We start from the raw sequence: 27,998 nt of genomic DNA on the forward strand, positions 1-27,998 counted from the left end.
TTGCGTAATAGTCCAAATTATTAATCGGTATGTTTTTATGGCCCAAGGCAGTTTGCAATGCTTGTAGATTGTGGGCCGAGCTGGGCGAGCGGACGGAGCTCAGCTTCTCCTTTTATATTTCTAAACTTTGACACAGCGAACAATTCAAACTCGACCTGGGTTCATCTGATACATACCTACGTATGTGATCTCGGGGCTCTAGTCCATTTGGGATAGATGTAACTCGGAGTTGCGCACAGATAAATACTGTCGCCTTGTGGATCTACGGCCGGCACTTTCGACTTTTTAAGGAAATGAAATGGTCAACATGACGTTGCTAAGACCAATTCCGTTCGATGATAGATACCTACCTACTCTCGGTATAGGCAGTTTTCTCCCTTGCCCATACATACACAGGGATAGACCATGTCTGTTGATAGGATACACATGGCGTAGGGATATCTTGCTATTATTCTACCGCGGGCAACCTGACTAGAAAAAAAATATTGGAGCTAATTATTCTTCGTGAACTTCTTCTCCCGGTATCGGGATCTTATTAATCCCCGTGCTTTGAAGGGGACGCAAAAAATTTTAGCCACTGGTCCAAGACATAATCCTTAAGCCGTAAATGTAATGGGGCTTGGGTGTCCGTTCTTTCACCTGAAACCGCTGTCTCTAGGTATGTATGAAAATCTCTGGACTAACTCCCCCCTTTAGTATACGGGTAGAATCCGTTTGGTTTACAAAGCACTCACTTGGTCATAGGGGCTATTATCTGCTTTGTCTATTAGGCATCCCGAGTGCTAAAGAATATCTCACAAAGACCGGAACACTTTGATTTACCGAATCACTGGGTGTACCTTCGCCACTGATCAAATTTGTTACTTTATCGATACCTTAGGTACCTTAGGTAGGTAGCTAGGTATTTAAATTTTACAGACGTAGAGGACTACTTGGACATGCCTCACAGGTAAGTAGGTAGTTAATGGTGCGATGGAATTGGACGTTAGGCATGCAATAGTTCGGTTTTCCCCCAAACACAGTGGCCTACTGTATCATGTGCGGTCCTTGTATTATGAGGGGATTGCTAGTGTACCAGCTGACTTGGTTCGTCCTTTAGAGGATTTGAAGCATGCCGGCATGTGGCATAGATACACAATACGCCCAATGGAAAATATATACGCCTATGTGTTGATTCCTACAGACTAGGCTTCAATATAGGCCAGCGCTGATGCATGCCACCACACCATGCTGATAGAAGCTAGCATACCGTCAAGGTTGTCTTGCAGTGAAAGCAATCATGAGTTGAACTATTGACTCTATCTACGTTCTTAGTAGTATTTGTCGCGCCGCCACGTTTAGTGAGACCCGTTGCTTCCTACAAGATCACAGGTCATCATATTAAAGCTTACTGGATCTTTTCGCATAACAATATCTCATCCAGTATGGCCGTTCTGTAATGCCAGTGGAGTCGGAGATTCTTAACAGCCCCGCCACGCTGACATGTCCAACAGCCAGTCGTGGGCTTCGGGCTTCGTCTGGTTTACCTAAATGTCGCATGGCCAGCACAGAATCGACGAGAAAGCTCCGAGGATATGTCAGAAAAGTCCTTGGGATATAAGACGCCGTTCGAGCGACTACACGTGTGTAGATTTTATCGCCGCCGTCAGCCGCCCTATCTTTCGTCTCCTCGGCGTCAAAGACCGGTTGCGGATGGGATGGATGATGGGACGATGCCAGCCCAAACTCGGCACACGCAGGATAATGCCCTGGATGTGCCCTGGGATAGCGCGACAGGACATGGTCGATGCAGCTGCTGACTTTGACCACTGGCCCAGTGAGCGAGAGGATCCTGTCCGATGGGGCCGAGCAGTTAGCTTCGCCTCCGTCGTCCCTAAGCCAAGAAAGGTTTAGAGACACATGCTACCTCTTATGTACACCTGTACGTAGATGTCCATTGACAGGGATCTGACTGAGATCATGGAACGGTGAGAGATACCACCTCTCACACCCAGTTACTCCTCAACCCACTCCCTCACTCCCTCTTGACGATGATTCGCATCACACACGTCCGTGCCAGTGCCGGGACTAATAGCAAGTAACGCAGTACGCAGAGGTAATAGATAGCATCTCGTACAGTGTGTAAGAGAGATATACATATACTGTCACAGCACGCTGCCGTTGTATCCTTTCAGAGCCATTGGGGGGGATTGGGGGGGCTACTAAGGCTAAGGTCGCAAGGTCGCTTGACTTTCCCACCACCATTTCCGCTCCAGCATGCCAGAATGCTCTGTGCAGTGTGCACTGCCCGCTATTAGTGTGCACAACAGATCCATCCACCGAGTGCCCAAGATGCCGGGCTCCTCGGTGCCAACGGCGTGCTATGTAGTAGTATTGTGGTGGCATAGATTGATAACGATAGCCTCCACTTGAATTAATTATCATTATTATTATTATTATTATTCGATCATTGCGCTCAAACCCCCAAATAGCCTATGTGAAGAACTATCGTATGTATTGTACATGTATGTACCTATATGCCTTACATGTGTGTGTGTATACCGTTTATATGCCCTAAGGGTTAGGTACCTACTTAACCTACATGTACCTAACCTGGTGAAAGTATCGACCGAGTTGCCCTTGTACCTACATAGGTACTATGTAGACATCAGGTATTGTGCATGTGTTATACTAATTCCCCCACAGTAACTCAGCTAAGTAACGGTGCTCCGTACCTAGGAATACTGTAAAGAGGTACTTGAATGATTTTGAACGATTTCAAATCATAGTGTTCCATTAGCACCAAACCTCCCGCCGCCCCCACCATAACAAGCGCCATAACAAGTCCGCCATGGATGTACTCCTTGTACTGTATTTTCCTCTTCCGGAAAGTAGGACAGTCACAAGCTGGTACCGGGCACGGTGTACATCCGTCTAAGCCCATCAAGCCCATCAAGCCCACCAGAGCCTACGCCTTAACGTCGCCGTTCGGGTAGTTTAGTTATTTAACAACCCTCCAGTCCCCCATTGATTTTCTCCATTCTATTAGTCTTCCCATATCATCACCGAATTTAAAACCTGAGCTTTGCTCTAATCTCAACCACACACTCGCTTTACCTCATCTCCCCTTTAGGAAGTCCTCGTTGGCTCCTGTCATTCGCTTTTTCCTTTTTTTGTGTGTTTGGAGATTTGTACTCGAAGGATCCCGCCGTCAAAATCGTGAACCCGACTCGTCTCGCTGTGTCATCTCAGTCATCTCAAGCCATAAAGCCATAAAGCCGCTGATAAGAATCACTTGACACCGTGCATAGCCTGTTCCGGTTTACTAGTACTCCGAGTCTCGAGAATATATTCAATCGCTTAAAACACCTGGAAGGAAACGACCAGCAAAGACTATCAAATACCAGGCTTATCAACAACGTCCCGCATCTGCTCGTCTGTGTGCGCACCTTGTGTAGATCCCACGAACCCCGAGGAACCTCGAATCGTTAAGAGGTTTTAAGAAAACAACAGCACACTTGGTCTATGTCGTGATATAGGCGTAACCGTTACTCTCTCGCCTTATTCAAGAACATCCAAAGAGGAGGCATATTTATATAGGTATATACATATATACCTCTGACCTATCGTCCAGGTCTAGTTGATTAACGCCAATCCGAAACCTATTCGCTCGCTTTCGGCACGAAGATATTTCGTGCCCCAATTCACGTACGTTCTTATTCTTCTGGCCGGCTCGAACTACGCTCTTCGGGGCCGCCTGCCGGACACGGATACCTCGGTGCCGGCACTAATATTGTGTTTTAGTTCTTTCGTTTTACTTAATTATTATAATACAGCTTTTACAATGGCTGGCCCAGGTGGTGGTCCCCCGCGACGCAGGTTTGTTCCCCCGAGCAAACTAATCCTTTTTAATGCTCGGTGTACTAATTGCTGTATTCTAGTCACACTAAGTCGCGCAAGGGCTGCGATAATTGGTATGCTTTGTTTGGCCTATGGCGGTCTTATAAGACGGGAACTAATTAGTTCGTAGCAAACGTCGGCATATCCGATGTGATGAGAACTTCCCCCAATGGTCCGTATAATCCTTCTAGAGTAGAGACACATGCAGCTTGCTGACCCCTGAGTAGCCGTAACTGTACCAAGCACAAGGTCCGATGCCCGTACAACGATGTGCCTGTTCCTGATGAAAGGGCGGCAACTCCCGACAAGCCCGATCTGATGTGGACCCCTGAGATTGAGGCCGCCGTCGAGCAGTGGCAGCGAACTGGAATTTTCCCGTTCCCGAGCCTTAACATCTACCCAGCACCGGCACCTCAGTATTATTCGATTGAGGATCTTAGGCTGATTTTCCACGTCGCTGCCATCTGCAATGAGATGAGCGCCATGGATGCTAACGGGTTTACCCTTTGGACCCGTCAGATTCCTACGTATGTCTTTTTCTCCTTGGCGTTCAAAGTAACCTCGCTGACTCGTGGCGTGTAGAATCATTAAAATCGGTGCTACCCATGGCTATGTTATGCATGCCCTGCTCGCCTTTTCGGCCGAGCACATCGCTTTCTTGACTAACTGTCCGCATGTGGGCAGCATGGGTTACGAGCATCGTGGTGTTGCATTCAAGGGGTTGCAGGAAGCCATTGGATCATTCTCACGTGAAAACTCAGACGCCGTTCTAGCTGCCTCGCTCGTGCTCTCGTGGCAGGCGACAGATTGGTAGGCAATAAAATGCATGTATCCGAGAGGCAAAGGCTAACCCGGAGAAATAATAGGCGAAGCTGGACACAATTGATGCAAGGGACCTCGTCCGTAAGTACAAGTCTGTCGCTTGAAAGTATGTTAGTTGTACTAACAGTACGATATAAAGGTCATCGATGCTATGGAACCCTGGAAGCACGAGTCCCAATTTGGAGAGTTCATTGCTGAAAGCAGCACGTTCCCTACTGCGCCACCGTCCCCGACTCCGGATCACAAGCCTCATCAGCCGCGGAAGGAGGATCTTGATGCGTTCCAGCGCACCATTAACCAGATCACCAAGGTCGAAGCTCATCTGAAACAAAACAAGGAGGACCCTCAACTGGCGACCCAGCTGGTATGCTTCCTTAAGGGTGCTCGCAAAGTCAGCCCGATTCAGTCGATTGAAGATCAGTTTGATCGACTTCGACCTCTCCGCACCTGGCTCTTCTGGCTTCCTGTGATGTGCTTCAAGCAAAACGGTACTTCTCCGAGTGCCTTGGTCGTTGTTGCGCACTACTACACTGCTGCGATCATGATGGAACGTCTCTTCCCTGAGATCGGCGCCGCATACTTCGGTAGTCTCGCCATCGGACCGGTAGAGGAAATTGCCCGACGACTGCTCTCGATCAACGTTTCTGGAAGCCTCGACGGAGACTCGCAGACGCCGCTTACGCTCATGGAGTTCCCCATCGATACCGTTAACGAATTTCGGTCTCGCATGGGTTGGGTCCAGCCGGTTCGTACGCCGTCATTCCCGCAATTCGACCCGCCCAACTTCTACATGAGCGAGGATGTCATGCAAGGCACTCCCCCTTCTACGGCCTCGTATCTACCTTACGGAGATAATCCGGCGTTCAGCTGGAGCACTGAGGATCTTTCCGTGATGGGTCACGAGCAGGAGTCCGGCAACGCAGTCAGCCCTTTGGTCATTTCTTCGCCGTTTCCGAGCCAGCAGTACCTCAACATTCCGTCGCCCTCGTACGGAGGCTACAGCCCGGTGTCGTCAACATTCGGAGAGGGTTCCGTTGCATATAGCGACCACGATGAATTTGGCTCGTGGGATTCTGGGATGACGGCCTATCCGCCTCTTGGCTCTGTAGGGCCCAGCAACTTTGGTGTCGGGTTCGTCTCTCCAATCCAGACCGTGTGGATCTAAGCTCTGAAGTCCCACATTGGCTCTCCGTTTTGACGTGGAAGAGGATAAAAATGATTGACCATACCGCTCAGGAACACCAATACGCAGCATTTAGCATCTTCGTCTTCACACTACCTCCCGTTTGAGGTTCCAACGCAGCAGCAGGACTATGCACCCTCACCATTTCTCAAACCCGACCAATGGCACGGAGCTTCTATGGAATCGACTACTCCTCTCTCTCTCTCGGCTCCGTCACCCAGCTTCATGACGCCTCAAATGTTCCAGCATCACCATCACCGGCAGAATTCCTCGGTATCGTCAGCCCCGGTACCATTCAAGAGAGAGCACGAAGAGTGTTAGAAACCATCTTCACGATCACCACTCACATCACCCGAAGCCCGATTCATCCCGATCCAAATTTTTAATACCTTTTTTTCCGACTTTACCACAGACGCAATTGTACATCACATTCCTTTGACTGGATTCAAAGATACGCACATACACGTCTATATCGACACAATGATACCCACGGTCCTTATGTTACACGAAACGCATAATACATATTGCATAATGAACAAGCTTACGACACTCCTTATGATACCATCCAAGATACCCAAAATAGACACTCCTTTCGCAAGATATCGCATTATATAGACCGACCATTTACATTCCTTACGACTCACGACGATTTCTATATAATCGAAATAGAATCTCAGCCGCTCCCTTTGGAAACGCATTGTTTTAAAATCGATAGGATACCCCCCACCCATCACCCTCGACCAAATTGCATAGCGACTGTTTACAACTCTTCATCCGGGAACAAAAATCCGACGACCTCACGGGCGGTCTGTCATATGCATTGGGACGGCGTTAATTGCTTGTTTTTGATTTATTTTATTTCGTTCTTGTTTTATAGGATATGATTTTTTCTGGAATAGAGAAGATCACGACGGGGCTCAGGAGTGGATGCTGAAGATCTAAGAGCGGCATAGTAGCAACAGAGGCCATGGAGCTGTTGCGAAAAGGAAATATTTGGAGTTAATGGCGTTGTTTTAATTGGATTGATACCGAACCAAATTCAGTATCAGAGAAGGAGAGGTATGAACTGAAGGTTCTACAGCGGAGCATATAGTTATCGCTTGTTGCTCCATGGCTTGGAAGGCATGAGGGTTAATACTCGCAGCAACAAGCCGACCTTCTGGTCTGACTTGGGTGCTCGCAGATGGCGGCGTAGTTTCGCCCACGCGGATAACTAATATTAATTGTAATACAAGGAAACGCGGTGCTTCTAATACCAAATATCGTTTTTGTCTACTCTTATTTTTGGATTATAATTTCTCTTAATTAGTGTTTATGATGGCATTATTATAAACTGGTAAGGAGTTCCTAACATAGTGAGCCTAGTACCTCTACGTATCGCGTGCTCGGAAGCGATCCGAGTAATTTATATGACAAGTCGCGAAACATCCCCGGCCTTAACCCAGTCCCCTAAACTCGCTTAACATTCAGCTCTAACCCTAGAAATGCAACCTCGTCATTGGAGTCGGGACGAGCCGTGTCATGTCTCACACGGTCAGTCTTAAGAGTTTTTGTTTACTCTTCTTACCCTTGAGCGGCCCGGACATCCTACCTCTTAGACAAGTCGACCCGAACGCGCCAGGGTAGTCAAGTATCGTAAGTCACATGCCGTGGTATGTCTTACATTAATACCTAGCTCTTCATTCTGGATTTCTCCTTACTCACAAACGTCACTAGCATTATTTCAACCGGGTTTTGGGAGGCTGAGCAGGACTAAGCGGCCGGACCCTAATTAGGCTGGACGCCGGCATTATCAAAGGGTCATATAAAGCTATCCTAAGCTAAACGACCAATTAGACGCGATGGCCGGGGGTCAGCCGCGTTATACGAGGTTTTGCTACGAGGCTATCTATTCTTAGATCACCTTTTATTACTCTTTATTTTTATTTCGCATTACCGCTGATCAGATCGGAGGCGCATTTCAGCTTAGCCCGGAACGCCATTCCATTCATGTTACCTAGGTGTGTTGTCGTCCCATTATGTCACAGCATCAACAAAACATCATTAGATCATTAGATCATTAGGTATAAGAGGAGGAATTATGCAGCCCTATGAGACGTTACACTCGAACGACTTGCCATAAATCGCCACGCCGCTAGTCCAGCGCGCAATAGCAATTGTCGAATGATATGCTATTCTGGTTGTCGATGGCTTATTACGTCACATGGCTTACATTCTAGACTCCCGACGCCGCCGGAATGTCACGAGCTTGTGATATCGTGTGTTTGGCCGTGGTCGTAAGGTATGACGGCGGTTTAAAGACCGGCGGAAAGGGCCCAGGTCTTTTCAAGAAACCGCCGTTTCGGCACCTGGGCTTTCGGAGCTAACCCACGACCCATTACCACGGCGGAAACACCTCGTCGGGTATAACCGTGCTACAATACCCATCCATTGTGCCGATAATATCCTCGGCGCGAGCAGCATTTTCTTAGTCATCGAAGCAAGCCGCTGCTGGCACCTTCACCCCCTAAAGCAGCAGGAACAAGAACAAGAACGAGAGTATATCTACGGACACTGTGAGAGAGAGGTATAGTACTTACACAGATGCATAGTTCCAGACCTGAAAGCAATCTACAGGACCTGGATGGACTGTGTGCCCTTACATCGAACTATAGGCAAGATTCCCATTGGGCAACGGCCAATACCTCATTCAGGAAGTACATTCTCGCTTATCTAGCTCGCTGATACTTAGGTAGGGAATGGGGGGAGACGTGGGATCGATCTGCCCAAACAACCCGGCGTGTACCTGCCAGGACTATTGCTACACAGCTCTTTTCTACGGCACTTTTCCTCCGGACAAGCTGAGTAGGTACACGGCTCTAGAACGCTGCACGAATACCCAATTTGCAAGACGACATAGGCTCTTTTTAGACACTGTGAACAATCACCATCCATGGCGGCCCTTACTAGATCTTGAAATGGCTACGATAATCCGTCCGTGCAGTAGTGTTTCCGCGATCACAGGCCCTCCGTCTCCTACCTAAAGTGAGCCCACGTTTGCTCAGGGGTCGATCTATGATGCTATCAACACCCGCATTTCTCTCCTCCCCCTTTAAGACGGGTCAGATCAACTTCGACCTCCGAGACTAAAGCTTTTACATAGCCTACCTTGAAATCTAAAGGTTTATAGCTTCTCTACCTCGTCCACCCAAGTTGATACCTACCATATAGGGATAGATACGGCCGTCTTCACGGTACGCCGGAAGAAGATGGGACTCAAAAGCTAACGACGGTTAGTAGGAAGCAGTAGTTATCTCGATGAATTAACTAGTTGTAACAACTCCCCCACGGCTGATGAATAATGGGCCGAATACAGTTCGCTCTGGTCGACGGTAGGTGTAAGCTATCAAATATGTACATACTGCATGATCCATCCTTGCCACCATACGGACACTGCCAATGCGATGCCGCACCCCGCCTGCAGATAGACAATGCATATGTGGACAAGCTAGACAGCTTCTACTGCATCTTATAAAATCCATCGGCTTGTTGTCGGACCCAGTAAGTACTGAGTCAAAACACGGAGTCAAAATAGGGGGGAGGCGAGAAACACATTCCATAGTCAACATTATACTCAATTTAATCAAAAGATTTCCTATTCCGCCGAATTTTTTTTTACACAGCAGCTGAATATTTATGGTTTCCCGTGCTACAGACTTATTTTGACGCTTGTTACCTGCTCGTCCAACCCCCAGCCTCCGACGATCTTTGGTGGTGACCAGAATCTCGTATTCGCTAGCCCCATCACGCCAACAGCCCCTGTCAATCCAGGCAGGCAGGCTCCGCTCCGAGGGGCCCCCCTAAACCCTAATGGAGAATATATGCATCCATTGGTAGGGAAATAGCCCGTTCTTGTTACATAGCACCGCAGCCACCGGTAGAAAGCGAGTATACATACATAAGCTGGGACCCTTTGGGGGAGGGAGGGTGCGGCTGGCAGGGCGGATGGGGATGGGGGATGGAGGGAGAGCAAATCGTTGTTGATCTTACTACATAAAACCTTGGGGACGAACTCAGTTGGTTTGTTTCCCTGAAGGCTTAATACCCAAGCTAAAAGATCGTGGCTTGAGGGGCCTTGACTGGTCTGAAGTCATCGAGTATTATCCGCTTTTGGTACCGTACTTCATCTCCCAGGGGGTCGGGGAGAGATCAATGATACGCTCTAACCAAGCTATGGTGCGCTGGGGAATCTAAAACGTGTCTCTCCAGAATTCATCGATGAATCTTCTTCTTTTCCCCGGTTCTTTAAGGGTTTGAAGCACTTGACTAGAACTACGTGGTTACAGCACTGTTTTGCATGCGTCAAGGGTATCGAGAAGCAGACTTTCCTACATATCCTCGATGCCTGTCGCTTCCTGCCGTAACAGGTTCTTCTTCTAGAAGCGATAGTAGTTCCTGCGTTAGGACAATCCAGCTCTGTGACAATGCAGATACACTAGCGAATGTAGACTTCCCTAGGCCGAGCAGATCCCCTTTGTCTACTCACGCCTCGAAGTATCCCTTCCATCGACTCATGTATACACGCCTAGCCTAGCGGTTTGCTTCGAGAGAAACCACGGAACGATTCTAGGAACACACACATACATACATACATAGCGGCGGAGCATTATCCGCCCATCCTCTATACCAAGCAGCTACAGAGTTGCTCAACCGAAGTCTTGGCCGACAGACAGACGGTCCCACCGTTCGGCCTTCGGCCCCAACATTTCCTGCTATACTCGGTTGCTCTCTGCCGTGTATCGTTACACTACTTTCGGAAGCAAACAAATACTTTGCGTAGACAAGATGGATGTGGTGCGTAGGTAGGTAGGTAGATATACCAAAAGAACGGAGATCCGTATGTGCCTATGTAGGTAGGTAGCACCCTGTGAGTCGAGAGTAGAGTAAATACCGGAAATTCCACCACAACGTTGCTTTCTGCTAACACACGTACGACACAGGGTTCTTGATATGCCGCGAGTAGACACCCGGGAGAACACCCCTGATCGTGCTCTTACCTAAGATTATTCGACATCTCTGTCTTTGCATACAGACGAATTTACGTCAATAAAAAACGGACGATGATACTCGACGTGAAGGAAAACCTCGGGGCCCATTTATCGCCTCTTACGCAATAAAGATTCGCTGCTAAAACTGCCCCTATCTACCCGGGTACGAGCAAGCTTCCCATACCAAAATCGCAACGAAGGTAAAAATAACACAGGGAGAAGGAGAAGGCGACAAATGACAATGACCCAACGTCTAACAAGGGACAGCCGTCAAAGAAGTCCCGATCTACTAACGTTTTATCGCGTCGGTACCTAGCGTACTTCTTATCGCCCTGCCAATTCTCAAGCGCAAGCCCTAAGAAAATCTCCCCTGAGAATGATTTCTAGCCTACCTGATCCTCTCAGTAACAGGCTTCACCATAGCAATTTTAGAATCGAAGTACTAATCGTAGATAGATGAAAGTATGTCTTACCGGTGGTATATAAGGTGGACGGACCTTTGCAGGTAGAGATTCTTATACAGCGAAAGAGAGGAGTTATTCTACATATAGGTAAGTATGGGCTTATTTCTCCAAGTAAGCGTGGGGTGCGGTTTGTATCGATCTTTATATTCTCCTACGGATTACAAAGTATTACCAAACCTATAAGCAGACACACCGGAGCTAGTTATCATACGGCACAACAGTGTTAACAGACAACTCCATAGCTCACGAGGAACCGAATTCGGCATTAATAGCAATGGGCGAGATTGTAATCGTTGTTAACTGAAAGGTGAGGCTACAAGTAATCCAAAGGAGTGGTAAACACCCGTTGGCCTTACGGGCCTAGCCAATAACCTCAGTAAATACCCTCAATATGTTCAGTATAATAACGATCGTTAGTAAAGCGGCTCTTATGAACCCGCCTTGCACCACCCCTTTATCTTCCACCTACATATAATCCGTACGTACCATCACTTCGAACACATATCATCAATCCACTAAGTACAATAAACCCCGAAAGGAAAGTAATCAGGAAAGAGAAGAGCCCAGAGGCGAGCTCAATAGCTACCTACATACCGCCGATAATAGCGAGGTTTACTTATGCCTTATTTATCAAACAAAAATAATATCCTTCTCCTTCCTCCTCCTAATCCGAACCGTCGTCTTTTGCGGCCTCAATTGGATAGGCCCGGACCAGATGTTCTCCGGCCGTTTGTCTTGCATCTCGAAGTCGTAGTGAGCGATGATATACGCCATCACCAGCTTTATCTCGACGGCAGCGATCCAACGTCCAGGGCATGCGTGAGGCCCGTATCCAAATACCGCATATTCGGGGGCTATAAGGCAAAATGGGGAAAGGAGTTTTCACAATTGAACTTACGGTCATGCACCCCAGCGATAGGCAGTATACAAGTTTGGAGGCGGTAGTTATTGTTAGGTCATATGTATGGATATGGGAAAGCTATAAAGATAGAAGTGATGGGGGAAAGATGGAAAACTCTGCAAGGAGCTTGCGTATACTGGCTATCTTTTGGTATTCTATGAAATCATCAAAGAATACCTATATGTACCCACGGAACCGAGATATGAGTATAGTGGGATTGGATATTAAAGTCGCAAACGTACAGGAATTCTCCTGCGTGGCATCGTAGGTAACGAATAGGAGATAGGACAAGCCGTATCTACTCTTTCCCATTCAATCACATGGCATAAAGCCACTGCGTGAGTGGCCCAAGATATTACTTGAATCCGTAATTGTCTATGTAGTATTTAAGCCATTTAATGAAATAAGAAAAAGAGTGATTCATATTAGTGTAGTGTAATCCTACATTAAACAGTGTATGATCCATAGTTGCAATCATTTAGAGCAGATAGGTAAGGAGTTTCGTAGCTGTGGTGTTTCGAATATGTATAGTTGGTATTAAAGGAAATGATGGGTATATTTATATTGAATGTATTAAAAATACCCGAGGAAGGAAGGAAGACTAAATTCAAGTAACAGATGAAGTTTAGAAAGTGGGATGTATACTATCGCAATGGCTTATACTAGCACTTCCAGTTAAGAAAAAACATTAACCAGGGGTATCTATATTAGGTGGTATTGAAGTCATAATTTACTACCTTTTAAATTCAAAAGGGTTAATAATTGACATAGAGTTAGACACAGACTAGCTATGCTTATTAGATTCTCTTTTCTATTTATCACGATAACCACGTCCTTTCACCAACTGAAAACCAGGCGATTTTAAACGAAGTAAGGGCTTCAGATATATACCCGCCTCATTACTAAAAAACTATACAACCTAGATACCTACCTACCTGCCTAGTAGTCTCAAACCATGCCTGCCTTTTCCCTTTTTACCTCCCGCAGTCCTAGATGTAAAATGCAATACCTAGACCAGTCCTTTTGTTGTGGGTACATCCTATGATTCCCTCCCTAGCCCCTGAACAACGGCAAAGAAAAATAAATTCACCACCCGGATACAAATCAAATGAGGACGGCTACCAGAACTCCCCTCGCATGACGGACCTAGGAGACGTACCGTGATTCCCTATCCCTATCCGTACCCCCGGGACGCCCAGCTGTACCCTCATGTGACTACCAAGGAAATTCGTACCCTGTGACCTGTGACCGATTACCATATCCCTTCCGCTAGCAGACTATGACATGACTCCCGGACGAGTGCGGGTACCTCAGCCGGTCCGATCCGCTCTTATCCGCTCTGGAAACCTTTTCTTTTCCGTCCTATGTAAGACCACGTCCTAGGCCGTCTCCCACATCTAGGCTAGGTAGGTAGGTAACAGACCCCAACACTCCCTACCGCTCCTCCAACAACGCCCTCACCCTCTCCAACCTCCCCATCGCACCCTCCAACCTATCCAACCGATCCCTCTTCTCCACATCCCTGCGCTCCAGCACCGACACCCTCTCCTCCAACTTGGCGCGCGCCCTCCGCTCGCTCGCCACCATCTCATTCGCCTGCTCGAACAGCGTCGCGCTCAGCTCCTCCACCTCCCGACTAGTATCCCGCAGCTTGCCCTCCGCCTTAGCCCGCAGCTCCCGCTCGCGGGACAGCGCCTCCAGCAGATCGTCCCCGTCCCCGTGGGGCATCGCCGGCACCGATATCGACCCCCGAGCCCCGTGCGTCGCTAGGTTCGGCACCGACTTGCGCGGCGCTAGGAGCTGGCTTATGCGCGCCGCGGCGCCCGATGCGGCCGTTGGCAGGAACGACGAGCGCGGGCTGTTGTTGCTCGTGGTAGTCGTTGCGACGGACGTCGTGGATGCGGCGCGCAGGCGCGAGAGCTCGTCTTCGTAGTCGGCCCACCGGTCCACTGCGGCTGTGGCTTTCTGGTTGAGCAGGCGCACCTGGGCCTCGAGGTCTTCGATCTGTTTTTGCGCCTGGAGCAGGGCTATTTGCGCTTCGGAGGCGGGGGGTAGGGAGAGCCCGCAGTTCGGGCAGCAAGATGTTGTCGTGGTGCTGGTGCTGGTGCTGGTGGCTGTCATGGTGTTGGATATGGGTATCGGTGGGAATGTCACTGTCATTGTGGCCATGTCGGCCGCGGTTTGTGTGGGATTTAGACGGGTAAAAAGGTTCGTTCGTTTCGCTGGAGATGTCGCTGCTGGTGTGACGTCGTGTTTGCTCCAAAGTGCGGCAGATATAGTGAAGTGCGTTTGTTCGGGCTTGAATTCTAGTGATATAGGTATCGATGTTGTACGAGGGGTAAAATGTGTAAGTTAGGTACTAATGAATGAAACGGTTTAAATTCAGGCTGATTTTTAATTGACGATGCGGTTAGGATTTCTCGGTGTTCTTTTTCTTAGGTTAGGTACTTTTTAATTGAATGTTTGCGTGTAATTGCCCTCGTCGTCGGGTCGTTGTCAACAAGATACAAGATCAAGTATGCGAGATATGGAATACTGCGGGCAGGAACAAGACTGGGCTGGTAACAACCTAACCTAACCTAATCTAATCTAACCTATAAGACGCCAAGTTATTTGTGGTGGCGGGACTAGGTTTGTACGACCGGACCTGCATTAGGTACTAGCAATGCTGCGCCTCCCTATATTCATCTTGCACGTACCTACACGTGTATTTTTGGTAAGTGGGTACTTTATACGCTTAAATTATCATGAATCCTATCATCATGTCTTTAATTACTGTGAATTTTCCGAACAATTTTTTATGATGTTTTCTCGACTTAATTTCAATATCTTCGTTCTTCTACTAAAATCGTAAAAACTTAATTGGTATTAGGTAGACCAGCCGCGCATTAGTGGCGCAACTGATTATGCAAAAGCACATCAGGCTGTGACGTTGTGGAGGATCAACAAGCCCTATGAAACATCTTCAAACGGCAACCCATCGTTCAGATTCAAAGTACCTAAGGGTTCATACGCACGTTCCATTAAGCGTCGCAGTATTTAGTAAGGACGAAACATCTTTGGTCGACGCAAAGAATCGAGTTTCATATCATCGTCCCCTATTTCCGAGTCTCTGGATTTTTATCTTATAAGCTACCAAACTCATCAGAAAGGTACTTGTGCATATTCATGCTGCTTATATCGTGGCTGGTGCTAGTTGATCCCGCAATTAGTGCTAGGGTAATACTCACGATAGAACATTGAGTCAGTATGCCACTGCGTATATATACCTAGTTTAGGAATAGGTTAATATACCAATCCATACTCGGCCTAAACCAATGCGCTTGAACAGATGCCAAGTTCCCCTTAAGCCGAAGAACTAAAGACAGACCATCTCATAATCCTCTATATAGGTATCCATCAGAGTGTCGCCACGGCGATATCCTCTAGCTGCGGAATATAACTTTTAAACGCCGATTGAAACAATCCGAGTACGCCGGTTTGGAATTTGAATTGGAGCAAAATTCATAAAGGGACAATCCGATAGTTTCTGGGTTATAAACCAGCTCGAAGCGCCTGGTGATATATGGTCGTTCTCAACCTTGGGTCCGTAATAAGTAGTCTCGAAGCTCAAAACGGCTTTGCGACCTTTCGGGGCTCACTAAGGCCAGTTTCCGGGTCTTTGTACTCCTTCCAACTGACAGGAAACATCGGGTTCCCAGCTTCGCTCGTAGCCATAATGACGCCGAGCTCGTTGCTCGCGGTTGCGAGGTAATAGTTAGCCTGGTCGCCAAGTGAGATCTGGCATCGCGATAACATGTTAGCCGACACACTCTCATTTTATCCAACCCATTGATGTAATGTGCATGTACTTACCACCTGCGCCCTCACGATATCACCCGGCCGGAAGCTCTCGTAGATCTTGACCCTATCCTTCTCCGTAGCTCGGACATCCTGCACCCGGACCAAGCCCTGCCACTCGGCCTCGAGTACCGTATCGCCGACGACGAGGATCGCAACCGTTGCGTGCTTCGGCGTGATGCGCGTTACGCGGCATAGTACCACGTTACCGACTTCGGGTAGGACCTCGCGCTTCTCCGAGACACCCGAGCGCGAGACCGAGATCGTAGGCAGGACATTGCCGCCGCTGTTATTCTTACTGCCGTCGTTGCCCGCCGCCAACGCCGCGATCCTCGTCAATCTCTTCGCAGGCCCAGGGACCTTCTCGGGCTGCGCGACGGCAACCGTGCCCAGCAGCGACGAGTACAAGTTCGCCTCGTGGATGTGTGTTCCGGCGCCCGCGGAGTACTTATCCGCAGGGCCAAGAAGCTGCCCGGGAACCGCGACGGCCTGCGTCATCTTTTTCGCGGCACAGCAGTGAGCAAGTGGGAAATATTGGATCGGAAATTCGAATTGGAGCGCGGGTTAAGAAATGTCGTCGGTTGTGATTGGCGATGTGTAAGCGGGCTGCAGACGGACTGGCTCTGCTCCGAGATGCATTTATGAACCGATAAAACTTTAGATAAGAGATAAGAGATAAAAAGTACGAATACGATACCGGGTACGCTCCGTTGTGTTCCTGAGATGGTGCGATCCGGCAGTCTGGTTTACCGGGACCCACCTTTGAGCTGAGCTTAGACCCCTATTTTGAGAGGTACGTACCTATCAAAAATGTTTGTTATAAATGGCTTTTTTAATTTTTTTAGCTTCGTTAAATTTCCGAGCTGAGTTGTACATAGGAACTTGACGACGTCTGTATATTAAAGTCACGGCGCTGCTGTTGTTTCGTTCTCTGTTTGTTTGTCGTTCTCGGTGTCTTCCCATTCTTAAATCGCATAGCAATGGCGCCTAATACCTCAACTCCCGGCGGTTTCGCCAGGCTGCTCACTATCATCGGTGTGTTAATCGGCATATTCACCCCGATTGTCTACCTCCTCGAACGCAACCTCGAGAACTTCTACATCTTCGACCTAGACGAGCTGAAAGACGTAGCATCACGCGGTATTCAGGCTCACGGCAACGACACCGCCAAGATCGTAGACTATATCGTCACTGAGCTATACCAGAAGCACCCGGAACACGTCAACCCTAAGTGGAACGTCACTGAGGAATGGATGTTTAACAATGCCGGCGGTGCCATGGGTGCTATGTATCTTATCCACTCCAGTAAGTAATTTGCCAGCTATTAATTTTTGGTTCTCGTTACTCTTTATCCATTAGCCTCTCAATAATATTAACTCGTCTCTTCAGGCATCACCGAGTACTTGATTATCTTCGGCACCGCGGCCGGCACGGAGGGCCACTCGGGACGACACACAGCAGACGACTACTTCCACATCCTAACGGGCGAGCAGTGGGCATTCGTACCTGGCAAGTTCGAGCGCGAAGTCTACCCAGCTGGCAGCGTGCACCACATGCGCCGCGGTGACGTCAAGCAGTACAAGATGCCCGAGAGCTGCTTCGCGCTCGAGTACGCTCGTGGTTGGATCCCGCCCATGTTGTTCTTCGGCTTTGCCGACGGTGTGTTTAGCACCCTAGATATACAGACTTTATACCGCACCGTAGTCATCACGGGCCGGGAAACGATTAGGAACCTTTTGATTGGGAAGATCTAAATGGGGGCATTTCCGGCTAATCCGGATCTTGCTATGAGTTATTCTAGGGTTGTATAGAGAGCTTGTTTCCGCGAGCCTGCTATTTAGAGTATTATAGAAAGCTAGAAAGCTAGAAAGCGATATATCCTTAGAATGTATCGCGCCCATAATGATAATATAACTCTATCTCCCTAGCCGCTTATTCAACACGTGTATATCTCAATGTTTGCCAAAACCTGATACAGCATTTCTGATTACTTGAGATTTTTCAATTGAGTGTTTGAGCATAGCAAAATTTGGAAATTGGATTGAGTATTGCTTCGATGCTGGCTGAAGCCTTCTAAGAACTTGAGAAGACATCTATTCTAGATGATATTCATTCTATATCGCATAGTACTTGGGTAATCTCCTGAATGCAGTGCTCCTTTCCAGTGGAATATACTTCTCGGAAATTCAAACGCCTTCACAATACAATGCAACGCAATGCACCTATAATACTGGTTCTATCGCTCTATGCAATCGCCACGTAGTGCTTCCTCCACAGATCTATCCCTTCTAGTTTGGTCGTCCCAGACTCTAAACCCGAGATATCCTCTAGTATTCGCCAGTCGTAAACGCCCACCCACTCGCGTTCTCCGTTCTTTTTCTTCAAGCCAGCTGTTCCTATGCTTTTAACAAAGGATGATGTGGCATCTACCCGCCTTGATTCGACGAGACAGATCTTGCGAACTCGGGACTTTCTTGTCTTTCCTAGCGAAGCATCCCATTTATATGCAAAACTAGGCGTAGGTTCTTGGGACCACGTCTTGGGATCCGTTAGGAAGGTATCCACCCCATGGTCCCGTAATAGGTTATCGGTGACCCATGCATACTGAGCAATACACGGCGACAATAGAATAGAGCGGTTAGCAAGTATACATTTCTCCTTGGCGAGAGAGCAATGTCTATGTGCTAAGCACTTTCCTGACAGATGTTTGTCTCGTATAGGACTAGAAGTTACTTTGGTGGTGGAGATGGTGGGCGGTCCATCAGGAGAACACCCAACTGAGCTGTTATTATTATTTTCATTCGGCGACGCTACGAGTTGAGTTGCTGGGGAGCTAGATAGGGGCCCTTCTAATACTTCAGTTTGGGAACTTGTCATGCGATTTCCGGAAGATGGATTGGTATTGATCTGGCTGAGTGGCTGCCTGTTCCTTGGAGCGTTTGGTGATAGTTCACTAGGACTATCCATTGAGAGTGGCTGTCGAGAAGATGCATTGAGAGATAGTCGTTGTTTTTTTGAAGTCAACGCTGCATCTGAGGTAGGTCTCCTTTTACGCCCTGCATGCATTGGAGATTTCCGAGAAACATCAGTAGCGGTACAATGCTCTTCACCTTCGGTAGCTAATGGCTTTGTAGGGGTTATTAGGTGCCTGCTTGCCTCTCCTGTATCACAACAAGATATCAGGGGTTGTTCACGGGAGTGTACTCGGTTACAAGATTCCGATATCGATGTACCTCGGGGCTCTTTTTCGTAACTGGTATCACCGGAAGATGGTCTTGGAGGTGCTCTTGGTTCAGTTCTATTGCTTTGCTGGCTGATGACGTCCACAGCAATTCCTCCTGGGTCTGCCTTTTCTAACGCTGATATCCACTTGCGCATCTCTTGACTATCTTCGAGCTCTGGTATTTCTGTTGCATTTGAGGCTAACTCTTGGAGTTCCGTAAAACTGATAGTATCCATGTATGATCTATCATGGTGAATCTTTGAGACCGATGGGAACCTCATGCTCCAGAAAGTTGTGTTTGGTGATTTGTCGAAAGAGAAACAACGCATGTCGAACACTAACGGTTCTAAGAATATATCGTCTGGTCGCTTGTCTAACTTCCCTAGCTTAAAGTCCAGGGATATAGATTCGTTCGACTCGAACGGGACCGGGGATGGGAAACATTGAGTCATAACCGTCCATAGAAGGGCCTCAGAAAGCTCGACGACATTAGTAACTATAAACCGAGGCTTTTCAATTCCTGCTCGTACTTTCTCCTTGTTGTCTAGACACCCAACGAAGAAATGAGTCCACTTAATATTGGGCTTCTTATACTCTTTAACTTTTGCTGCATCATACGAGGCACCAATCACAGCAAAGTCTCCGACGTCTCCCCAACCCTGGACGTATTCCTTCTTAAATTTAATATTGCAGCAGCTGAATGACTTTTGCGCTGTGCTAAAGTTGAAGTACGGTTCATCGGGCTTCAAGACAAGGCCTTCTCCTCGAGCGACGATGCATTTCGCAAAGGCTTCACGCAGCCTCAACGCAGCAGATGGCCGACTAAACGATATCGTCTCACGGGGTACTAGCTCAGCACAGCCCTTCCGACAAGTGACGAGATCGCTCAAGCGCCTGAAGCGTTCGAACTGCCGGACTCCTAGTAACGATTCGTCGTCGATAAGCAGTACATCGAAATATACTATCATTAAATGTTCGTAATCGTGAGGCCTATTTCAAGTTTAGCAACCCGTATCGAATTATTGAAGCGCCATGCCATACTGTGAGTCATAGCTAGTCCCTATAAAAGAACCAGAGCGTGAAACGTGCTTGCGGATTTTATGGAATGGCAAGATCTTATTGTCCTATCGTTTTGGTTAGCTCCACTTCCCAAGACCGAAAGACATCATAATAATACTTGACTACTGTATACTACCATCTCTCCCTCGAGAATACAGCCGGTTTTAAAGGGGCAGTCCGATGTTCCCAGTTTCAACGAATCTCGTATGACCCTTTGCTTAGTTAATAGAGCGGCAAGAAAGGGGGATGAACAATGGCTTACTGTTGGAGGCCAATTCGATCCTGGGTGCTATCTTTCCCACTCTTGGAAAATATTTGAATAGGAGAACAGCGTTTGCGGAGATCGATGTGTATTTGGCAGTACTCGCCATCAATCTTCTGCTCGCAACTCATATCCCGGGATTTGCCCATATCTAGACAATGCTTAATGCTTCTCCCTTTGAGCCATGTTTGCCGACCAACTTTTGTACCGATAGCTGGTTTCAGCAAACTGGCAATGACGGTCTGATCGCAGGATGGCTGGCTGACCTGCTGTAAGAAGGTAGTGGCTGTGGTAAAATCGTCTCTTACCTTCATTAGCTGAGGTAGGAGATCGTTATAGCAACGGAATATAAGACGTTCATCTATAACCACCGGCCGGTAGTTCTTTAATACTAGCCTTGTAAACCATTTTGCATCGCGCGGACTGAGTTGCCTGTAAATGGTGGCTAGAGATCGATCCTGGTCTCTAGAGTCTTGGGTCCTACGCGAAGCTCTAACTAAAGGCGAACTAAATCGACAAGCCGCTGCAATGCGGTTTAGAGTATCATCAATCTCCTCTACCGTGAGCTCCTTGCAATCTCGTGTATCATTAGGCTTCGGGGTTGTTAGCAACTTGAATAGTGATTTGGGTTGTTGTCATTAACTAGGAAGGGTGCTTACCGTACGTTTTAAGATACCTTCAACGCAATCGGCAAGGTCTACGCCCAGACCGGGAGTTCTGTATCTTCCGAGTTCTTGCAATCGTGAGGCTCCTAGAAGCAAGGCTTTACCAAATATACTTTCAAGCCTTGCAGCTTGGATAAGGTAGACTCTGTCTGTTCTTCTTTCTGGTAGTAAAGTGGATAATATGGCGCTTGGATCATTCTCGGATGCATCGAGACTCGAACGATGCTCACGAAACCACGTTTCGATTATGTTCCTGGCGGGAGTCTGTTTATACTCGTCTTTTCGAGACTCATTTTCAAGTTGTTGGAGTAGATCGCATATATATTTGTACGGAAAAGGCATTGCAACCGCGGAAATTGGTATAAAGAGACGGAGTGCAAATACGCAAATGTTCAAAAAAGAACCTGGCTCCTCGAGGAATAAGAATACAACTACGGAAAGAAACAATCAACCTCCATAATCATATGCTTATAATTATATGCTCATATTCATAGGCAGTAGAAAGTGCATTGTTCCTGACGTGTAAGAAGGAATGTCCTTGTGATGCCTGACGGACGTCCTTAGTTTTGTCAATTGCAGATTGTTCATGTTCAAAGTGTCACAAAGACCAACATTAAATTATGCAGGCACCTACAAGCACAAAACCTTATCGCGCTTAATTCGGAATGAAGGATACGCGTGCGTGTGGGTGCGACGCGACATATGTAGGTAGCCCATGGGTATTCACGTGAGATATTTAGGTTCTGTTATATAGAAGATACTTTAGGTACGTACCTACTCTATGAAACTTGGGTCATTTGATGTTACACGTGTATGTCTGTGTGTGCTACCGTACTTTGAAGCATAGCAGCAATTGAAGCATAGCAGCACCGAAATCTCCACTCGCTAAGTGAACGTCATTACCTAATTTAGTCCATGCAGGGTCGGGACTTGCGGACTAAAAACATCGTCCCAATCAAAACTCTTGCAACAATTTTCCGCAGTTGACGAGCCACACAAGCCCTCGTCAACGGTCACCCACGTCTTGCCCCTGAATGCACAAAACAGCTCATGCAGCCATGAGATGAGCGGACGATTGATTTTGTGGGGTCTCTCCGTCACGTTGACCGGGGATCGAGAGATACAGTCAGCCCAAAATAAAGGCAACGAAATGAAATTAAAGCAAACCTCAGACCCGAGTCCGTTTGTCATCGAAATTCCCTGCTGCTATCCTCCTCATCGTCCTACATACTTAATAATAACTAATAAAAATATATCTCGTCTTTTCATCTTTTAACCTACTAATCTACTTTTTTAACTGTTTACCTGTTAAACCTTCAAACTACAACATTCTCTTTACAGTATCGTGTATAATCATATTCCAACCCTATTCCATAAACTTCTAATCCTATCCCTCTTTTGGAAGATATGGGCCCTGGTCAACCCCAGTACATTCACTTATCATTCGTCGCCTAACAAGGTCCAGCTACGACACCCCCGGACGACGCCATACAGGTTACTTCCATTGGCTCTCCTATTACAGCAAAGTCCGTGTGGTCCTGCGTACCCCCCCTACCCCCCAATTTCCCAGCTTCTCAAACGAGCTCCAGTCTTCCGCCCTGAATTTCGATCCCCATCTGGCCCATCTGCCTCTGGGTGGATTAGGTATTCTTATGTCTATGAAACCCGCTCAACTTCTACAAATTTGCTTAATAACAACTCGTTCCAACCCTCTCTTCAATGACAAGAGGCTTAACAATATAGTTTCTGCTTTATATTCTAGACGCTCTTTTAGCGGGAGGACTAGGCACCGTCGTGCCATCTCGTCCCCAGCCACTCCTTTACTAAAGCGGCGGTCAACAGAAAACTTCACCGCACAACTTTCATACTCTCGTTCATCGTACAAAGTTATCAAACCATTTACTGGGTCAAACATGACTCGCGGTCTACAGGATTCCGCTCTTTCGCTAGACGCGGTTCTAACCTCAGCCCCTAAGATGGCTACCAGTGTAAACTCTGTAAACTCTACTAGTGGCCCGGCTCCAACATCGCCACGTGCTGCAGATGGCTATCCAGAGAGTACTGGAGAAAGCGGAGCGGCGGACGGGGACACATACTCGAGTTCGATGCCTTCTCCACCATCTCTAAGTGAGACATCTCGAACAAGGTCCACTCGTTCTACCTCGACAACATCGCGAAATTCGAATCGATTATCATTAACTTTGCCGATCGCACCGCCTGACAGTATCCCCTCGAGGCCCACACCTACCTCCTCCGTACCGCCAACTCCAGTTCAGACATCGGTATCAAACCATCCCTCCGACGCTAATGATTTCATTATCGCCATCGCCGCTCAAGAGCGTCGCGTACTAGAACTTCGCGAAGAGCTAGCGCGAGCAGAGCATGATCTCAGAAGACTGAAGAAGCAGTGGACAGCGTCAGATGGTTATAAGAAGCGCGCGTCCGTTAGAAATATTGAACCTCTTCGAACCGCAAGTCTGCTAGATGGACAATGGGGACCTGACGATCCAACAACTATCAGATACACTAGTGAACTGGAGCGTAGGAAAGCTATCCTTCTTGCGCAGAGCAAGGCAGCACCCCGAGACACCAAGAGGACAATTATCCGTGGCGGGCATACTCGTGCTTTATCCCTACTTTCACCTACAATGTCTCCGAACGGAGATGACACGCCCCGATCAGCTGATCTATACTCGAGGATGTCGCCTGTCTCAACTCCTCTTATCAACAAGCGCGCAACTTGGGCTCCCCGTCAAAGCCAACCGACCAACGGTATGAAGCAAATCGCAAGCGATTTTAAGCAAGGCCTCTGGACATTTGTCGAGGATTTAAGGCAAGCAACTGTGGGAGACGAAGCAATTTCCGGGACAACAAACAGGACAAGCGAAATGGTTTCAAGGCTATGTAGAACAGAGAGCGAGCAGGATACTATTCGGGCATCTACATCGAGCCGCGGCAAGATGCCATTCCAAGACGAGTCTGATTCGGCAACGGAGACACCAAGCAGACAATCCACCGGCAGTTTCGGCGACCGTTTACAGCACAGACGTACGACATCGAAGGTAGAGCCTAAAGCGCGAAAACATTACTCCTGGACACCACTCTCATTTGATAGTTTCGATGACGAGGATTGGTCGAACTGGGAGACGCCAAATGTCAAGACAGCCCGCTGGAGCGGTAGCACTGTAAGCGGGGATATCACCGCGATTCCTGAGAAAATTGGCGAAAATGAGGGAACACTGTAAGACAACCATTAATGACACAATCAACACACTGTGCAAGGCACACCATTGACCCGTTTCGGCCCACCCAATACCCGGAGCGCAAAGCGTATCTAACCGCAGCAACAGGATACGCAAGCAATCCAGCAGCGAGTTAAGATCGCCATCCCCAGAGACTCCAAGTAGGCTAGAAGAATTACCACAGGCCATCCTCAACCGACTGACTCCCAGTAACATTAAGAACACGACGTCGAACTTCATCAAGGAATGGGAGAAAAGCTTGTCCCCGCCTGCGGAATCTACTTCTTTCTGAGTTAAACCCCCGAGACCACGGCGGAAACCGAGTTACGAACACACCAATTTCCATTCTTGATATATGCGCGGAAGAAGCATTGCGTAGACGCACGAAGACGCGGATTTCCGAGGCCTGCCTACGGTTTAGGATAAACGAAATATCCCCGACGGAAACTTCGACGCCGCTTTACATTCTTATAGATACCTACCATTACGTTCAGAGCGTTGTGAAGACCGGGGCTCTCAGGCGCGAGATTATTTGTCGATCGAGTTCGGCGGTTGTTGGGTTGAGATTTTGGGAGTACGGATGGATGCATCGATTTTTCGGCCACGATATTATCAAAAATCCTAGCGGCGCTCCGAGGAGTAGTTAACGGGTAAGGAATAGAGGCCCGCGCGCCCATGGCCCGTGGCCCATGGTTTTTTAGGTAATATCTAATGATCACGACCGCTCATGAATGATAGACGACGATGATGTAGAACGAACGAAATAGACTCGTTTGTTATCGTTGTCAATTGTCGTACTTTACAGTATAGTATATGAGCTCTTCTGGACCAGGCTAAGTTCTTGTAAGACGAGACCTAAGCCTCGTGTCTGGTTAAATATAGCGCACATTCTGAAGCGTTCGTGTAAATTAGTGATTGGTTCGTGTGGTAGTAGTGATATTTACCTTGGTGGCATTTACATTCCAGGGTAGGATTCCTGGTAAATCACCCCCGGTATAAAATGTCACTTCTATGAGCCTCATTTTCTATATGGAGTTACCTCCTACACTTGATTCCAAGTATATTGCTTTAGTACCTTATTCCTCATCTATATAAGCAGGCCCATCCAACCCGCTATTCGTAGCCATGTCTACATACCTATTATCACCTTTCTCTTCTACGCATAATTCAGCATACATTCTAGTCATAGATAGCACCCGTTTACTCCCTATTTTATACATCCATTACCATTCGTCACATCGTCACAAGGGTCACATTAGTTTACTCCTAGTTCACCTACTCGCCAACATATATAATAAGTTAGGACTGCATCCATTTCATACTATCGAAATTATTCGATGAGTCGATTCCCGTTGTATCCCGAAAACCTAGCCAGATATATACATTGCCTAGTTTTGAGTCTCTTGGTCATATGCAAGTCCTCCGACGCCTAGCTGATGCAACAAAAAAACAAATACGCCTCCCGTGAATAACGCTACGCCATTTCTATACATGTCTCTATGGAAGAAACAATATATATCAACGCCATTTAAGCTAAAGTTCCAGATGACCAAAGTATATCTACGCCTTCACGGCAGCAGGGGTATCGGGAAATCCGTTCCAGGATTCCTCATCAGCATCTTTGCTCTTGATATCCGATTTGGCGGCTGCTTGAGACGCGGGTAGGCCTGTAGAGACGACAGCTTGTGCTATGTCTGCTGAGCTGTCGTCTCCATTTGTTTCTTGCGACCTTGTGCCTTCTACCTCCTCAGATTTGACATCTCGTGTTGGAGAAGAAGATTTTAGAGTTGGCAGCGTTGGCTTCTTGCTTGCTAATATATCGTTTGAGGTGCTCGTGTTATTAGGCTCCTCGAACCTGACTGGAGATGCAGATCGATCCCGCTTATCATTCTTAGCTACTGGTAAGACCGGCTTAGCTCTTAGAGCTGGCTCGGAGGACTTGCCGCGCGGTTTGTTGTTCCACTGAGATAGCATATCCTTCAATTGAGGAGCCCATACGGATTCTCCCTTTGCCAGGTCTGAATATTCTAAGCAATTGGAGCTACCCAGGACAAAATCCCCTTGCCGACTTCTGCAAAGCTCTGCCATCATTGCCGCAGATCCAATCTTCACTCCCAGATCGTGACAAAAACTCCTGACATAAAAGCCGGAAGTTACAGTCATTCGAATCCTTGCTGCTGGCGGACCTTTGTCCTCCCATGGTGGGGGTGTGTCAGTATCCGAAGTTTCAGGGATCAAATTTGATCCCCTTCCCGGCTTTGGGGTCGCTGGAGGAAGATCACCCAGCGCTCCCGACATCAACGGTGCATGCTGCGAAGTCTTCCGACGCTTGTTAACCCTGTCGTACACAAGCGCGTCAACGTTCTCGTCAGATTTCCGTTTGAAGCTCTCATGCTCATTCAAAGCCTTCGTCTCTTGTTCCTCTTCTTCAGGGCTAAGCTTCTTGGAAGTCATCTGCTGCTTTTCGATCTTCCAGACCTGCTCGGCGAAGTTACGTTCAAATGTGGTGGCTTCCTCAGCAGGCCAGCGATGAGAATGTTGACCGGGTTCATACCATTCGACCAATTCGAGTTCTGTCACTTCCACCTCTCTAGTCGCAATTTCTCGCGGGATAGGCTTACCCTCTCTGGCGTATTCGTAAAGAGGTTTTCCCTCCATCTTTAATGCTGAATAAAGCGGTGGCATCTGTTGGAATTTTCCACGGAAAGAGTTAAGCGCCTCTTCAACCATAGGCTGAGTGATATGGTCGTATGCTGTCTTCTTGAGGATCTTACCGACCCTATCATACGTATCGGTACTGGCACCAAAAATCACTACAGTCTCATATGTTTTGGTACAATCCAAGAAAGACTGGAGAGACTTAGTACCCTTACCCACACCCAGAATCAGAACACCAGTGGCAAGCGGGTCAAGTGTACCACCATGGCCCATTTTGACTCGAATGTCATTCTTACCAAATCCACGTCGCTTCCGTCTGGTATTGGATTCTTGCGACCTGGCTGCCCTCTCTTGATCTATCATTGGCTTGAAAAATGTAGAGGGGTTAAAGTGATGTTGGCAGTCCCTAATAACCTGAGCAGAACTCATACCCATAGGTTTATTGATGCCTATTAGATAAGAGACATAAATGTTAGTGTAAATGTGAATAAGATAGACTATAATTAATAAGATAAATTGAGAATTCATACCGAAGACACCATCAAGGAGAGTGCTGGGAGCTGCCATTCTGGCGAATCTAGCAGCTTTCATTCGCAAGTGATGTGCGTTGAAAAAAAGATAAAACTATCTAATACAGCAAATTCACTCTAGGAACTTGTCAGCCTTTACAGTTTATGGGCTGAGTTCAGGTGAGGCGCAAAATGAAGGTTGTTGAATTTGATTGAAGGATAATGCAAGGGTCTGGAGAACAGAACTTGGGCCAGAAAAAAAAA

At 47.6% G+C, this 27,998-nt stretch overlaps 7 protein-coding genes across 7 annotated transcripts; 3 read left to right on the plus strand and 4 right to left on the minus strand.

Moving 5' to 3' along the window:
* The first annotated feature begins 3,208 nt into the window (after nt 1–3,208).
* On the plus strand, nt 3,209–5,956 carry F5Y00DRAFT_194458 (uncharacterized protein). The gene is made up of 8 exons (XM_048005233.1): nt 3,209–3,687; nt 3,784–3,858; nt 3,921–3,953; nt 4,010–4,051; nt 4,107–4,406; nt 4,462–4,689; nt 4,746–4,782; nt 4,841–5,956. The coding sequence occupies exons 2-8, from the start codon at nt 3,824–3,826 to the stop codon at nt 5,864–5,866; spliced, it is 1,701 nt and encodes a 566-aa protein (XP_047868315.1). The 5' UTR covers nt 3,209–3,687; nt 3,784–3,823; the 3' UTR covers nt 5,867–5,956.
* A 7,183-nt stretch (nt 5,957–13,139) lies between these two features.
* F5Y00DRAFT_194770 (uncharacterized protein) lies at nt 13,140–14,578 on the minus strand. The gene has a single exon (XM_048005234.1). It carries the CDS (start codon nt 14,443–14,445, stop codon nt 13,711–13,713), a length of 735 nt encoding a protein of 244 aa, XP_047868316.1. The 5' UTR covers nt 14,446–14,578; the 3' UTR covers nt 13,140–13,710.
* A 1,307-nt stretch (nt 14,579–15,885) lies between these two features.
* Nucleotides 15,886–16,614, minus strand: F5Y00DRAFT_258794 (uncharacterized protein; the record flags this gene model as incomplete). The annotated part of the gene is made up of 2 exons (XM_048010767.1): nt 15,886–16,056; nt 16,132–16,614. The coding sequence occupies 2 exons, from the start codon at nt 16,612–16,614 to the stop codon at nt 15,886–15,888; spliced, it is 654 nt and encodes a 217-aa protein (XP_047868317.1).
* Nucleotides 16,615–16,812: 198 nt separating this feature from the next.
* F5Y00DRAFT_228009 (ERG2 and sigma1 receptor-like protein) lies at nt 16,813–18,043 on the plus strand. The gene is made up of 3 exons (XM_048006566.1): nt 16,813–16,909; nt 16,962–17,421; nt 17,506–18,043. The coding sequence occupies exons 2-3, from the start codon at nt 17,097–17,099 to the stop codon at nt 17,868–17,870; spliced, it is 690 nt and encodes a 229-aa protein (XP_047868318.1). The 5' UTR covers nt 16,813–16,909; nt 16,962–17,096; the 3' UTR covers nt 17,871–18,043.
* A 112-nt stretch (nt 18,044–18,155) lies between these two features.
* Nucleotides 18,156–22,034, minus strand: F5Y00DRAFT_228010 (uncharacterized protein). Its single transcript, XM_048006567.1, has 5 exons — nt 21,320–22,034; nt 20,661–21,253; nt 20,517–20,610; nt 20,381–20,463; nt 18,156–20,329 (listed from the first exon to the last, which is right to left on the minus strand). The coding sequence occupies exons 1-5, from the start codon at nt 21,665–21,667 to the stop codon at nt 18,361–18,363; spliced, it is 3,087 nt and encodes a 1,028-aa protein (XP_047868319.1). The 5' UTR covers nt 21,668–22,034; the 3' UTR covers nt 18,156–18,360.
* Nucleotides 22,035–22,315: 281 nt separating this feature from the next.
* F5Y00DRAFT_228012 (uncharacterized protein) lies at nt 22,316–25,588 on the plus strand. Its single transcript, XM_048006568.1, has 2 exons — nt 22,316–24,566; nt 24,676–25,588. Exons 1-2 carry the CDS (start codon nt 22,978–22,980, stop codon nt 24,857–24,859), a joined length of 1,773 nt encoding a protein of 590 aa, XP_047868320.1. The 5' UTR covers nt 22,316–22,977; the 3' UTR covers nt 24,860–25,588.
* F5Y00DRAFT_228016 (trub family pseudouridylate synthase-containing protein) lies at nt 25,569–27,997 on the minus strand. Its single transcript, XM_048006569.1, has 2 exons — nt 27,756–27,997; nt 25,569–27,674 (listed from the first exon to the last, which is right to left on the minus strand). The coding sequence occupies exons 1-2, from the start codon at nt 27,814–27,816 to the stop codon at nt 26,128–26,130; spliced, it is 1,608 nt and encodes a 535-aa protein (XP_047868321.1). The 5' UTR covers nt 27,817–27,997; the 3' UTR covers nt 25,569–26,127.
* Nucleotide 27,998: the final 1 nt, after the last annotated feature.

The sequence above is a fragment of the Daldinia vernicosa genome, assembly GCF_022497035.1.
Source record: "Daldinia vernicosa strain CBS 139.73 unplaced genomic scaffold F5Y00scaffold_7, whole genome shotgun sequence".
Lineage (NCBI taxonomy): Eukaryota > Fungi > Ascomycota > Sordariomycetes > Xylariales > Hypoxylaceae > Daldinia > Daldinia vernicosa.

Coding starts and splice junctions, on each gene's coding strand:
- F5Y00DRAFT_194458 (XM_048005233.1), top strand. CDS start 3,824: ATGGCTGGCCCAGGTGGTGGTCCCCCGCGACGCAG. Junction 4,052..4,106: donor GATGAGAACTTCCCCCAATG/GTCCGTATAATC, acceptor ACCCCTGAGTAG/CCGTAACTGTACCAAGCACA. Junction 4,783..4,840: donor TGATGCAAGGGACCTCGTCC/GTAAGTACAAGT, acceptor TACGATATAAAG/GTCATCGATGCTATGGAACC.
- F5Y00DRAFT_194770 (XM_048005234.1), bottom strand. CDS start 14,445: ATGGCCACAATGACAGTGACATTCCCACCGATACCCATATCCAACACC.
- F5Y00DRAFT_228009 (XM_048006566.1), top strand. CDS start 17,097: ATGGCGCCTAATACCTCAACTCCCGGCGGTTTCGCCAGGCTGCTCACT. Junction 17,422..17,505: donor TATGTATCTTATCCACTCCA/GTAAGTAATTTG, acceptor TCGTCTCTTCAG/GCATCACCGAGTACTTGATT.
- F5Y00DRAFT_228010 (XM_048006567.1), bottom strand. CDS start 21,667: ATGCCTTTTCCGTACAAATATATATGCGATCTACTCCAACAACTTGAA. Junction 21,254..21,319: donor AAGGTATCTTAAAACGTACG/GTAAGCACCCTT, acceptor ACAACCCCGAAG/CCTAATGATACACGAGATTG. Junction 20,611..20,660: donor GATCGAATTGGCCTCCAACA/GTAAGCCATTGT, acceptor AACTAAGCAAAG/GGTCATACGAGATTCGTTGA.
- F5Y00DRAFT_228012 (XM_048006568.1), top strand. CDS start 22,978: ATGTCTATGAAACCCGCTCAACTTCTACAAATTTGCTTAATAACAACT. Junction 24,567..24,675: donor GGCGAAAATGAGGGAACACT/GTAAGACAACCA, acceptor CCGCAGCAACAG/GATACGCAAGCAATCCAGCA.
- F5Y00DRAFT_228016 (XM_048006569.1), bottom strand. CDS start 27,816: ATGAAAGCTGCTAGATTCGCCAGAATGGCAGCTCCCAGCACTCTCCTT. Junction 27,675..27,755: donor TCTCCTTGATGGTGTCTTCG/GTATGAATTCTC, acceptor CTTATCTAATAG/GCATCAATAAACCTATGGGT.